At 40.2% G+C, this 14,778-nt stretch overlaps 1 protein-coding gene across 7 annotated transcripts in view; it reads right to left on the bottom strand.

The window, feature by feature from the left end:
- SPATA13 (spermatogenesis associated 13) overlaps positions 1–14,778 on the bottom strand; it is a 146,287-nt gene that overhangs the window by 27,524 nt on the left and 103,985 nt on the right. For 5 of the 7 annotated variants that reach the window (XM_021530636.3, XM_021530637.3, XM_021530640.2 and 2 more), the window contains exon 3: positions 2,070–2,432. The exons of 1 other annotated variant lie outside the window; for it this stretch is intronic. In XM_021530636.3, the coding sequence (XP_021386311.2) occupies positions 2,070–2,432 (363 nt within the window). Of the gene's footprint in view, positions 1–2,069; positions 2,433–4,429; positions 4,636–14,778 lie in introns of those variants that run through there. One more of the 7 variants, XM_021530642.3, reaches the window with a different exon arrangement.

Here is a 14,778-nt window from a genome sequence, read left to right as displayed (position 1 = left end):
TTTGTACTTTTCAAATATTCTCATGGGTTTTCAAAGCTTTAAAGGAAAAAATTCACCAGTGTGAAGAGCAGTCTTTGACAGGCCCACATAAAATACTTCCAGCACATATATGCCTGCTTAATGAGTCCTTTTTCACACCCCAGCTAAAAGTTTACATTTTATTATGACTGCTGTGTATGCAATGTGATTCATCTACAGCCTCATCTTTAAACCTTATTTCCTAAGTGCCTTATCAGTATACCAGGATCCTTCACCACAAAAAGGCTGATTTGTTGTGTCAAATAGCTAGTAAAAGTGATGGCAATTACTGTATGTAAATAACTGGCTAAGTAGGAAAAACAAGCTATTTATTTCTGGGCAACTAAAATTTTCTTATAAGGCTTCAGTCCAAATCCTTTCCTCAGACAGACATGGATGTGTGGCAGTCCTGCGAAATTGGCCTGGGAAGGCCATAATTTGGTTTAATAATGTTAGGAATGCTTCATCGTTTTGGTCTTGACCACAGTGATCCAGCAACATGCTAACTTAACCCCAACCAAGCTCTTATGGCAGCAATGGAGCACAGAAAGAGTCAACTCAAATAGCTGCCTTGATGCATGTTCCTTCACTATTAACTGATGTGAATGAAGTTTGAAAAGAGATCAGTTTTGTTTCAACACCAAAGGAAGGGCCTGGAGAGTGTTTAATCCCTTACACAGTACAGCAAGTTGCCAGTACTTACTATCTCTTAAAATCCATCTATTATTCTTGAGTAAGATGGCCTAGAATTTGCAACAATTATTTTCTTCTTTTTTTTTTTTTTCTCCCAAGTTAAGAGATAGAATTAATTTTAAAATATCTTAATTACATATGATTTGAAAGAAAGGTCTTTGCCTAGGTAAAAGGTTCATTGGCTACAGCTGGAGTTTTGCATCAAGATGCATTTTTTCATCAGGGACTTAAAAAGAGAAAGTATGTAATACACAATAACAGTGTTCATGTTACAAAATCTTTTTCACAGAAAACTGAAACCTGCCATTGTTTCAGCACTTTACTATCACTAAACTTCCCAGCAGGAGATGAAGTGACTTCAGAAAGACTAACAGGAGTCAAATTTCATTAATAACCACCAAAATCAATTTTTTTGAGGATGCAAATACTAATTTTCTGTTGCTTTATCAGCTTGACAATTGCTTTGGGCAGAAGTCCTCCAGGTTTCAGAGAAAGTAGAAAATACCTGATGAGAGCAGTTTTACAAAAGCCTGTGAGCCTGAAGCTCTGCAACCAAATGCAAGATGGAGCCATGACCACCAACACAAGTTCCTCTACACATTATACTTGTTCAGCACTACCTCCATGGAGAAAGGAGCAATTTTTACCTTTCAGAAGTTTTTAATTTCTCACTCTTTTACTTAAGCCAACTGAGAGGGCAAATATAGGTACTACTCAAGTACACAGTGCTTGCTTATAGGTTTCCTACCTTTGTTTCATCTGATCAATTTAGTAGTACATGGACAGACATTGCATTCATATTGTCAGTTTTCTTAAATTCTTAATTTCATTAATTTCTCAATTTATTACTGATTTTCTCAAGCACTGTCTTAATTGATTTAAGTATCTTTGCTATGCCAAAACCAAGATTTTGAACACCACTTTTAAAGCCACAGTTTTTGAACAGGCCTGCTTTTGGATAATTTGAAATGACCAATAACGTGTTATCATTCTGTTTGATTGTACTGTTCTGTTCCTCAGGCCCTCTATAAGGAGACTAAACACAGATCTGTCTTACAAACAAATAAGCCCTTATAGACCAACATAAGACATAATGACCATGCCAAGAAAGAAATCGGATTAATTTACAATACAGAAAAGATTATCCCAAAGGCAGTGTCAGGTTTGTTCCATGCTGTATTTTTAGCAAGAAGACAAAGTAATTAGTGACCAAGAAAGCAGTATTCTAAGTACACGATGTCAGCTTGACAAAAGGGAAGGAAGAGAAGGAAGCATCCATTCTATTTTCTAGGCTGAAGATAGAGACAAGGAAGTGAAAGGGTCTTTTGCAGTTTGCAGAGCACATCTGTTTATCTTACTTGTGTCAGCAGATTTTCTCTCTCTTCTACTTGATCGTCTCCATAGAAATTGACCCCACCTATTACAGAGATGGGTCTTCTTTTTCTCCCTCTGTGGTAGCCTACAGTATTGCTTTGGATCACAGGTCCAACAGAAGCCAGTCCTGGCTGATTTTCTCCATCTGTGCAGTCTATCTTCTGAGACTCCACTGCAACTGCATCTTCTGGTATAGAGAAACTTCGGATCGCCATTTGGCCATAGTCTGAGAGAGGTCTGGGCCGGGATCTTTTTCCAGAGCCCCATTTCCTGGGTGTGACCTTTTGTGAGTCTGCCTTTTCTTCATCCTGGGATGTGGACTTCTTCCAGTGGTCATCAGAAACAACCTTTTTAAATGTGAACAAGTCAAATAAGCCACAGAATTTTCTGACAGTTAAAAATTTGTGAGTTTGTCATATGGCAGATCAACTTAACATGTCTAAAACAGAAAGAGTTACCATGAATACAATAAATGCAAATGAGGAAGAGAACTTCCTCAGTTCCTCAAGAGGTAACAATTCAGGAAGAGATAACTTTGCAAAGCAGAGACATCATGATGCTTGTGGTAAGGTAAACACCCAACAATCAGTACCTCTTTGGCAAACCAGACTAGTAACACTAAAAACTCACCTATTACCTCAACAGTACAGATAGATCCTATCACAAACACTGAACTCATGGAATAGTGTCTGAGAAAGACAGCTCTGTGCTCATAGGACTTTTTTCTATGCACAGATTGGATATTACAGGTAACACCAGTAAAAATAACTCTACTGTGGTTTTGGACTTTTTACCAAGACTTGTAGCAACAGGACAATGGGCAACAATTTTAAACTGAAAGAAGGTGGGTTTAGGTTACATATTATGAAAACATTCTTGACCATGAGGGTGGTGAGGCACCAGACTAGACTGCCCAGGGAAGCTGTGCATGCTTCAACCCTGGTATCATCCAAGGCCAGCCTGGATGGGGCTCTGGGCAACCTGGTCTAGTGAAAGATGTCTCTGTCCATGGCAGGTGAGTTTGAACTGGATGGTCCCTTCCAAGCCAACCCATTCTATGATATTTCTCTGTTTCACCTCCGTTCAGTGATGAAAACAAACAGCAAGGCTGCATTTTGACCGCTTGCAGATCCATGTAGCTGTAAGCTGATACCAGACTGGGCAGTCACATTCCCTCCTACCACCTACTCCCACAATGCCTCTTGGTCAGATCAAGAGATTCTGCAGCCAGGAGTGATCTGGTGAGCGAGCTCATCCAGTTTGAAAGGGAGAAGCTCACTTCCCATATGCTCTGGGAGGTTCAAGTCATGCAGATTATATCAGAGATATAGCACAAAGACAGGGGAAAATGATGGGTTTAGACAGGAAGCTTGGAAAATGAGCATATTTTTCCTATTTAACAGCACACCTGGCTCACAGAGGTTCAAGTATCACAACTGTAGTGGCATTACAAGTTTGGAAATAAAATAATCTCAGCTGAAATACTTGGTAGAGGGAATATTTTTAAGCACTTCAATGCGTTTGAAGTAATACTCTTGTAATTTTTTTCTTGCAAAACCCTTGCAATTTTTCAGAAAAAAAATCTGCACACAAAAATTTATGTTCACTTTTCCCTCAAATTTCTGATTTCTTGGTGTTTCTTGCCTTTTCTGAGCTCCTTCATAAAAACAGAAAAGAAATAGAGAAAGCTAGTAAGTATTCCAAAAAAGACAAGCATCATTTTGTCTCTAACTATATTTTGTTCATCTGTTCCAGACCAGATGAAGGCATTCCAGATATTGCATAACCAAAGCAAACATGCAGCCCAGAAGCAGCCTTTTGCAATGATGTCTGTGACAGATGATTTATCTTCTGTCACCTTCTTGCCCACCTGTAATTTTCAGCCAGGCCACTAAAAATCCAGTGAGCCTTTTTTAAGCCTCATGACACAGTGGGCAGATGTTGCTTTTTGCTTGAAAGAAAGGTTAATTTCATGGTATGAAAGCACTTCAGTCAGAAAGCAAAGTTACTAAACAGTCAATATTTTAACATGATTACTCCAATTATGAAAAAAACATTGACATCACACATTGCTCTACACTAAATTATTTCACTTACAGTATGACATTTATTCTAAATAGAGCACTTTAAAAAAATTTGGTTTCTATAGCATGACACCTGTCACTCAAGGAAGAACTTCAGGTTCTCTACAGATTTGTGTTCAGGACCAGTTTTAACAGTACATTTAATTAAGCAGAAAGTCACTGCCTGGCTGGTGCATTAACACAGCTTCAGCAAAGCTGTCCCTTAAGCATAGCCCCTCCAAGTCTGAGCAGCAAAGTCACAGGTTAAATAATGTTCTTACCTCAGAATCAGACACAGGTAAAGGGTCTCCACATATGCAGTGACTGAGAAAGGAGCTCATGAGAGTCATTTTATGTTTTTGTTTCGCAAAGTCTCGTCCATAAGAGCTACAAATGTGAGCATACTCTCTGCATAACCAGTCAGGCAAAGTTCATACCATGATCCTGTACTTTTAGACTGAGGGAAGGACACATCACACGTCATCTCATAATCTGCTGCTTACACCCTTATCTTGAGCAATAACATTTGCAGAGGACTGCTTGCATTCTGCAGGACTCCACCTTCAGCAGTGATCCAAATGACAGCCACATTAATCTCTGCTGTCCAACAAACAATCTTGAAGGATGTGTGTTTTTAGTCTTAGATCTATAAACTGCACTGAATAATACTAAAAGAGAAAATAAAATCCTATCACTGCAAAAAAACGGGGAAACCAGACTGATAATCTTACATTCGTCTAAGTGGCCTGCCCAAGCAGGACCTGATCAAGTGACCACTCACTAGCAAGAATAAAAATAACCAGTACACAACTCACAGGCTCCAGTACTGCAGTCACTTAAGCATAAGTGTGATTCTTGACATCAAGGAAAAAATTCTGAGGAAACAATTGTACTCCACCTGTGACTGGCTTTATACTGGTGCACCACTGCTGACCTCAAATTACCTTCTCCTAATGAATCTTTTATAAGTGAAAGCAGGTTGACATTGTGCAATGATTACTGGGAATATCTACAGATGTCTAGAGATACACATGGCACTTTACATAGATGAAAATCAAAATCTCATGCACTGGCTCATGCATTTTAAGTGCTGGTCAAAAATTTCAAGGTATTTTGAGATTTCTGAGAAGTTAAAGTCTAAGATTAATCCACATTGGATTTTCTGAAATTCATACCTGCTAGTCTAGCAACAGCACAGGATCACCAATACTAGCAATCAAGATTATTAATCTTGCCTTCTAGGCTGTATCCTCAGCTAGGTTTCTTCTGAGACTGCAAATGCAAACAGCTCTGCTTATTCCTGAAAGCAGTGTATCTACAAATACAACCACTTAAAATGAACATTTACTTCAATTCCAGTTACACTTATATTTTGCTATTGTTCCCTTTTAACATGTCACTCTTAGCTGCAGATTCCCACATTTAAATTTCAATTCTGCAATGGAGCTGTCAGTACATTAACTAGATAATACAGCTGTCATCACAGCCAGGAGAAATCTAGGATGAAATTTTGTTGCCTGAACATAAGCACTCAGAACCATTTCAAATGTCCAAAGGAATCTAAGATACCTCCACATGCCACGCATCATGCAAATATGACACAGGACCTATGGGAGGCTTGGGCCATCCAGAAGCAGCCCCTAGGGACAAAGGGAAGCCTGTCAGGACATCTCCAGCAGTGCAGGTTCTTTTATGTTCCAGGAATCAAGTTGAACCCCTGAACAAAAGCATCAGCTAAGCCTATCAAGTGACCAGCCAGGCAGCACTACAAGCAGGAACCAGGTGTCAAGCTGGATTGCAGGTAGGTTTAGATGGAACTACAACCACATTCCCCAGTGCTGCGAACACTGCTTGCCCCAGAAATGTGCAGTCTCACCATGTGGTGTTTTCCAGCTGTGTGCAGCTGTCCTTGATAGCTGCCCCTCACTTCACTTGACAGCTGTTTTTAGTTAGGCTCAACTCCAGGTGCCACGTTCAGGTGTGCTGTTAACGCTGTGCTCCCCAGGACCCCCTGACCACACCTAACAGGCTACAGTGGGAGGTCTCCCAGGCTGCTCCCAGATAAACAAAGACACCACAGAGTCTGTGCCCAGCCAGACCAAACCCCTCCCATGCCTGGGCCCAGACTGATTTCCCAATCCAGGTACAACAACTTCAAGGACTCGATCATGATCTCACTCAGCTCAACCTGGCACAGGAACAACCCTGTTCCATTTAATGGCACATGACTGCTATTGGTGTTCTCTGTTCTCATTAATAACCAAGGTAAGCAACATCAGCATCAGGTGTCTAATCACTGAAATCTTAGCTTAGTCTTTAAAGCCCAGTTCTCCAATTATTAGTCAGACCACTATGTACTTTTGATAAATTCAGTGCTCAGAACTGATTTCAGAGGAAGTGCTCCCCAAGAAGCACAAGATCTAAATTGAACAGTACTGATATAGTGTTGCTTAGGATGCAACTTTTATCAGTGATATGGCAAAGAAATTGCCAGTACCTGAAATTGCATGGCAGGACTTTTGATGGTGCAGTTACACCAACCATGAATAACCCATTCTCTGCTGCAGAGAAAGCCCAAATTACAAATCTGACCAAACAGATCCTGCTGCTAGTCAGCTTCCTGCTGTTGGGACACTTTTGAGGGCTGACACCAAGATAGCAAAGGAAAAACAAGCCCTGAGTTATTTTTTTTCTTTTTTGTCACATGTTTAGGCAATAAACTTCCTAATTAAAATCCCCACTTTATAAATCTCTTGATGACTGTGCACATTGCTGAGGCTCCCTGACCACTAATCTGCATTTCAACGCCTACTGTTACCTATTTGGATTTTAAAAATTTTATCTTTTCGTTCAGAACGCAATAAGGTTCCATAACATGCACATATAGACAAGTACAAAGGTATAAAGGGACACTTCCCTCCTGAAAGGTTTTCTCTACCTGATTATCTGCTCGGAAGTCACAAGTAGGTGCCTCTTGGACAAAGAACTCCATCATTCCTCTTCTCCAGGGAAAAGAGCAAAAGGCAAAAGAGCATCTTGACTACACTTTTGCTTTTTGTGTTTTATTTTTCTTTTTTTTTTCTTTTTTTTTTTTTTTGTTGGTTGTTTTGGTTTTTTTGGGCTTTTTTTTTGGGGGGGGAGGGTTTTTTGTTTTCCTTAGCTACACAATAAGTTGCAATACTTCTTGTTCTGTTATCTCTGTATGTTTGAATTGCCTGGCTGAAATGTAATTTTGTGAACTAATACTTCCTTTTTCTAACCCAGAGAAAACAGATAATCAAAATCTAATAGATGTCTTTACAAAAATGCACATTAATTTCCAAATGCAATTTATTGAAAAGTGTGATAAATTAAACAGATGGTGATTCTGACTGAGAATAAGTTACAAGGAAAACCTGAGTAGGCTGAGAAGCTTCAGAACACAATTACTACATCTTCTCAGTGAAAAGTTTTGATGGGTAATCAGTCACGTTCTTCTGTAAATTACAAGGCTTGAAACTATCATAATACTTATGCTAGGTCATGTAGGTATCTTTGTATTCTGATAAAGAATATACATTTCTGCATATATTTAGGGGTCTATATAAAAATGTACAAATTTCTTCCACTAGCTATGACAGCTATATAACATATAATTGGTGACTATTAAACAGCTATTATTTCTGTATAAGACAGTAACTACCAAATCTTAGGAACTCAGCAGTAATATTAGAAGTGGCTTTTCAGTTTATGCAAGCCACGAAACATAAAAAGGGCCAAGGGATTGTGACCTAGTAGCTATAAATTATTTTACCACCTTGACCTAACAGAGTAAAAGTCTGGATATGTCTCCACCTAGGTACATGATAAAAAGTAACCACTGCACTTTTTCTTGTTGATAAATAGCAGTTGGGAGAGCATTAGTTGAAGGTCATTTATCACCAATACTAAATGAGGTTAAAAGCTTGTTTTATGTTTCAGGGACATAATCAATACTTTGGTTTATTTGAAAACTGTTGCAACATATACAAAGATTATGAAACTCTGGATAAATAAAGCAAGAAAATTATTTATTGCTTTCTTTCTAGATTTTATAAAAAGATTCTGAAATGTTAAGACAGCCCAGTGATCCCCTATCGATCCAACAGTGACAATTTCCAACAGTGATACTACAGCAATAGCTACAATGGAAATGACTGCTTTTTCTGCAGAAGAAAGCACGCTTTCAGTAATTGCATCTTCAATCAAAACAAACAAGAATTATTAAACCAGTCCAATTCAAGAAAATTTCCATCTATTCTTTTGTAATTAAATGCAAATTGCACTATATTATTTTTCTTTACATCCCTCTGCCTCCTCTGCCACTAACATTTTTAATTAGCCTTTGAGAAGACCCCACATAAATGCAATGATTATCTATCCCTAGGATACCAAGGGCAATTCAACCAGTGGTCTGCAAGACAGCAAAATACAATCTGTGAAACAACTGCAAAAAAAAACCTGCTTAAATTGCACTTATATACACAAGCAAAACAGAAGCAAACAATGCAATACAACCATGGCCAACATTTACCTAAGTTTTATCTGTTTGGAGGATAACCTGCCTTTTCTTTTCCCCTTACCACCCCCTGCCAAAAAAAAATCGTGTGGAGCCACAGTTTGAAAAATTTGCAAAGCGCTGCTTCTGAGGGGAACTCCCTAAAGGAATACCACTGCACCACACCAGTATAAGCTCACAGAATAGATGCAGGAAATACTATGCATTTTAGTAAAGAAAAATTATACTACTGTGCCCTATGACATAGCAAAAGCAACACAAATTGCTGTGGTGAAACACTCATTTTAGGAGTTTTAAAAATGAGGGAAAAAATGTATATAATTTTCCACTTGGGATCTGTGGACACCAAAGCAATTGTGGTGTTCTAACTGACAAATACACCCATAAAACCACATTAAGAGATCAGGCTATATAGATACAAAGAAAATTTAGCCATCTATTTTCTAAGCCTTTTAATGCAGGTTTGCTTCATTTAACCTGATCCTTGAAAGCCTGCTTATCACAACCAATGATAAAGCATAAAGCTTTCCCTCTCAGCAATATGTCTCACCAAGATTAGCGAGTTCACCTTGGTAATATCCACATTTCACAGATAAGGAACAGATACAAAGCACTTAAGTCATGTAGAAGCATAGGGCAGGACTGGAAATGACAAGCGGATCTCATGATTCTCAAATCTGTTCCTCAGCCTCAAGGATTTCCTTCATCCTCTCCTCTAATTCATTTCCAAATACAAACCAGCTAACATATTTCCTAATGGCAGAGGGGAGGAGTTTGCAGGGAAATGTATTTCCTTTGCAGAAATAATCTTATCACTTATATAAAAATGAAAATGTGCTAAAACCAGAAAACTGTTTCCTCTAGTTTTCTGGTGACTCCATATTTGGGGATGGCTGGATGATGCTCTCATACTGTCCTCTCTTTCCTTCAGTATCTGAACTGGAACTGCAAGCGTGTAGTGTATAATAAAGGGGTAGTCATATTATCTGCTTCTTTTAGATGTATAGATATTAATAAATCCTAAATAAATCCCTAAGTATTTTCTGAATTAACTCAGAATGCCCCAGAACAAGTAACAGGTCTAGGAAAAAAAAATCCCTTTATTTGGCAAAATGAGGGTCTTTTTTTCTTCTTTCAGGCTATCTTTGTAATACCTACTGGCAAATCTCAAAAGCCAGATGATAACCACAGGTTGGAAGTGGAACTTCATGTTAACAAAGCAAAACACAAAAAGTCATAAGCCTCTGCCTCTGTTCACAGTCCCTCCAAAATGAGGTCGTCTGGTTCCTCACTCTCTCCACCCTTCCAGAGCAAAGCCTCATCATCCCTGCCCTTGCCCAAGCCCTGCCCTCAGCAAGTCCCAGCAGCAGCCACAAACCCCAGCCTGCGAGGAGTGGAGCTGCCTTGGGCAACTTATTACTTCCTAGAGAATGGGGTGGGGGCAAGGCCGCTGGGCTTGCTTTCCCCCACCACTCCAGCCTCCCCTGGTCTCTCAGCCTGCCACAGCATCCTGGCACCACAAGCAACGTGGCAGCATCCACATGTCAGAAAGGGAAAATGCAGGTGGCTCAGGGGAAACTCTGCAGCTGCCTCTGCTCACTTTGGATATCTCAACCACCTAGCATTGAGATGGATTCTCAGTGCCACAAACTCAACACTACACTTGATTTAAGAAACCAAATCATATGGCCAGAGGTGTCGTTCCACTTTCTGGAGTACTATTTATTGCTCCTTATCCCAGGGTGAGCAACACCTGGGTATTACTGAGGTGCCACTGGACAGCTACAGCAGAGTTACATATGAGGCGCTCTGGAAAGGCTGAGGTGCACAAATGCAATAAAGAAAGGGTGCAGCTTGCTCCAGGCTAACTGCAGTGAAGTCCATCTGAGCTCTCCCTGTCACCACCCAAAACTTTCTGAGGGGATGACAGCAACTCCTATATTATACTACAGTTTTCAGGAATAGCAAGTTTTATTAAGAACTGGCAGAGTTTCTTGGCCTAAAATTCAACCCAATCCAGAATTCAGATACTGTCATGACTGCCTTGTTTTTCTTCTCCCTAGTAGCAGATACAGCAACAGATAATTATGGGCTGCACTGAATGGATGACAGCTCTGCTGCTGAGAGTTGAAAGAGTTTTTGCTCTTTTTGATAGGAAGATATTCCTGTCATTTGAGGGTTCCTTGCTGCCTTATTGCAGCAATGGATCCTGCAATCTAGGTTTGTAGCAATGAGCAGCAGTTTCTAGTCTAGCTCTGGTCAAATGCATCTGGAAGTCATTCACTGAGTGACTGTGGGGACATTGTGTGAATGCATCCTGACTTGTGCAGAACAGCTCAGAGTTTAGTGCAAATCCAGTGTTGTTCGGTCTGACTGAAACTTCAGTTTTCTGCAAGATGCTGTTCAGAGCCTGTGTCAGGGTTCTGCTGTTCTGTTCTCAGGCCCTGTAGTCAGCAAGACCAGAATGCCACTGGAGTGGTGAGCCCTCACTCCAAGTCACAAGCCCCTTAGGAGTAAACCCAGTTTAAGAAATTTCCCCCACTACTTCACCTAATTATCCTTCACAGTTTATCATATTTACAGTTACACATGTTGGGTTGATTAAGCTACACTCTAAATTGCACATGGATGAACCAGAGGTGAATAAATCCAAAAGGAAGAGTTCCGAGAGCTGAAAACAGCCAGCTCCCAGCAGGTATGCTCATACCCAGCCCTACAGCACTCAGAAACTGGAGGCAGGTACTACAGATGATCACCCTCAGATCCTAGCTGCTGCTTGCTCCTTGTGGGGATTGAACACTACCTCATCCAGCTACCACCCTATGGTCCTTCACTGTGAGGACACTTTTTGAAGCTAGAAATAGTGAGGACAAACAGTGAGGACATATCTGAGTCCTATGTATCCCACCCCTAATGGTCTTCTTCCTCTTCATCTTTACAAGATGTCCTTGAAGTTAAGCCCTGTGTGCTCAATATTCAGAGCCCAGAGACTTCCCTAGGAGAAACCACCTCAACTCTGCCAAAGCTGAGTACTGGGAACTTTATGGTGTGGACTAGCTGAGACCAGTGACTTTTGTATGGCATGAACATAAATGAGTTGACAGACAGGTCTTAGAACATTTAAAATATTGTCTGCAAATAAACTATGACTCAACCATAATTACAGCAGAGTTACCTCTTCACTGTAATTTATCATGCACTTATGGTCATGCAGATAAGGTACTCAAGTAATAAAAAGTCTGGTGTACTGTGAAGCCAGATGCCAGCAAGGCAACCTAAATACCATATGATCTAAGAGTTTGTGAAAGACTAGGTGAAATGTCAAGTAACTTGATTTTTACTTTTTTGTAACAAATTCAAAACAGTGTTTTGTTCAGGCAGCCTTAGTGGCTGACACATGCCAATCTGAAACACACTGAGTTTTCATTATTCCAGTGACATGGAGCTCTTCCTTCATGAAAGCAAAAACTATGTGAAACACTCCAAACAAGTATAAGCTTGCACTTAATTATCTCTTCATGCTATTTAAAAGCAACATATTGAATATAAATGACAGTAGCATGAAGCAGACAGTGGCAAAGCATGGGATGTCACAGGTGAGCTTTGGTGACTCACACCCTCTGTAGCTTCAGAAGTGCTGAGGCACAGATCCAGGCTGCACTTAATTAGCTCTTCCCTGGGAAGCAACCTCTGTGAGGACCAAAAACCAAGAAATCCCCCCTGCTCCAGTCCAAATACTGCATTTTGGTGAAACCAACAAAGTGAAGGACAGGATCTCAAGACTTAATCATGTAAGATAAAAAAAAACCAAAACAAACAAAACAAACAAACAAAAACCCACATCAATGCTGATAAACAAATAGATGTCCTTGCAAGAATACTGCAAAATCAGCTTTACAGTGGTGGGGAAACACAAGGTAGAAATATTTAGTTTCCATATTTGGGAAAATATAGAGATGGTCCAAATCGCAGAGATTTCATTTGCTGACTAATCTACTAGATAAGTGAGTAAGGAAATAAACTACACTTACTTCCAGCTACAGCAGCCAGTCCTGAAAAGAGAACTTATTTGAGCCTGACTGGTTAGGATCTTCTAGGCTTTGTACCCAAAATATGTCTTCAAGCTTTAGTGGCTGTACTAGAATACATACTGGGTTATACATGAAATCTGGACAGAAAGGCAGATCCATGAAACATGGAAACAGTGCAGAGTTGTCCATCAACACTGAGTATTTAAGGTTCAGACAAAATTTTGAAAATGTGTGATGTCCATGGCTCCACACTACATCTAAAATGATTGCTGGGAGCAAACTAAGCACTCATCCATCACAGAACAACTTGCTGGGCAGGTACAATTCTGTAACATGAAAGTGTAAAGTAAAAATGAATTGTAGTCAAAAGTTCAAACCCTAGTGACCTCATTGTGTGAGTATGTGGAATTCATAAAAGTGCCTACAGGCTGAATAAACTCCAATTAAAAAATAACCTGGCATAAGTATCTTTGGTGCCAAGCTAGCTCCATGCTGAGGGAAGCATGCTGTAAAGCAGGAAATTAAATCCTCCAAAGAAATGGTAGGAAAAAAACATACCACTCTACCTGTTTTGCAGTCACTCGAGTGCCACAGCTTTAGGGTTGTGTATGAGATGGAATAGGCATGGAATAAAGAAATAACAGACTTTATACCCCTTGTATAGTAAGATAAAAGCAGACCCTGTCCTGCACAGATCCTGCTTCCAACCCACTGCTACCATCTCCAAAAATGTTGGCTTTTTCCATCAGAAGAGAGGTCTGCCTGGATGCAGCTATGCCACAGCTGTTTTTATGAAGCACAGGGACTCCAGGCAGGGCTCACAGCAGAGTGAGGGCTTACAGCCAAAGGGCCTGCTCCCTGGCCACCACTTCCTCCATCTTTTGCTGGGATCCATCCCATATTGTCTGTCTGTACATTACGCAAACCCAGAGCTGCAACCAGTTCACACTGTGTATTTTAGACAACTGAAGCAAACACCAAAGGACACTCACAATTACCCTAAAATATATAATAATATAAAGAGAAAGCTTAAATTGCATGTTAGATAATAACAGAATGTGGTGTTAAAACTAGAAACTGCAGTAACTTTTATCCACTCAATGTATCCACATTCATGTAAAAACTGTACTGTTTTTTTGGGAGCTAAGGGGAAGGACCAGATTAATTTCTTCTGGGTCATGATGGCAGCTCACCACTAGATGGTAGATGAGTAGCATTAATTCCATCTCTCATTTTACTCCTGAGAAATACAACTGGCTTCTATCCACACTCAGACTCTCTGGCAGTGTGAAAGCTTCTCCTTGCATGTAAGTGAGAATTTTGATATATATGGATGCTTGGAGCAGTTCTACAGCTCCAGAAGAGGAATATCCTCTGAGCCCAGACATTTATACACACTGAATTTATTTTTTCAATCTTACCATTGCTGCAAACTTAACCGTAAACAAAACTGCTTTTCTCCAGCAGGACAATACTGATAAGCTCTGTAACCATTTACAGTTAGTTTGCAAAAACTGTGCCAAGCCTTTAAAAGTAGGACAGCTTCACAGACATTTTAAAACTTCCCAGCATGAAAGGCTGAAGCTTGTGCAGCTGCAGCACTGCCTTGCCTATCTCATACCTAAGGTCTAAGACACTTTAGTCAAACTGTGGTGGCTTAAAAGATATGTCATCTTTATTTTGTGAATGACTTGCATATTTATACAGATCCAGATGGATTTTTGCCCCAGTGAGCAGGGGTTAGCTAAGCCTCACTGCTTCAGACAGGTGCAGGGTATGTCTGACAGCTCTTCACCAGCTGCCAAATCATTCCAACTTCTCTGGTGCCAACTCACTCCATACTTCAGGTGGGGGCACAGCGTTATCATGTGAATTTACCTCAGAGGTGCCGCAATATATCTTATCTACCCATTCACTGAGAGTGATATCACCCATCAGGTGCAGTGAAAACAACTGTATCTTCACCAAAACAACAGTAGCAACACATTCAGCCCAGCATCTGAAGTACTGCTGCCTGCAGTTGGCAAGCAAAAGAATAAGCAAGCAGTTTACCCTCAGTATG

The sequence above is a fragment of the Lonchura striata genome, chromosome 2, assembly GCF_046129695.1.
Source record: "Lonchura striata isolate bLonStr1 chromosome 2, bLonStr1.mat, whole genome shotgun sequence".
NCBI classification, from domain to species: Eukaryota; Metazoa; Chordata; class Aves; order Passeriformes; family Estrildidae; genus Lonchura; species Lonchura striata.
This window is presented reverse-complemented; position numbering and strand designations above follow the sequence as displayed.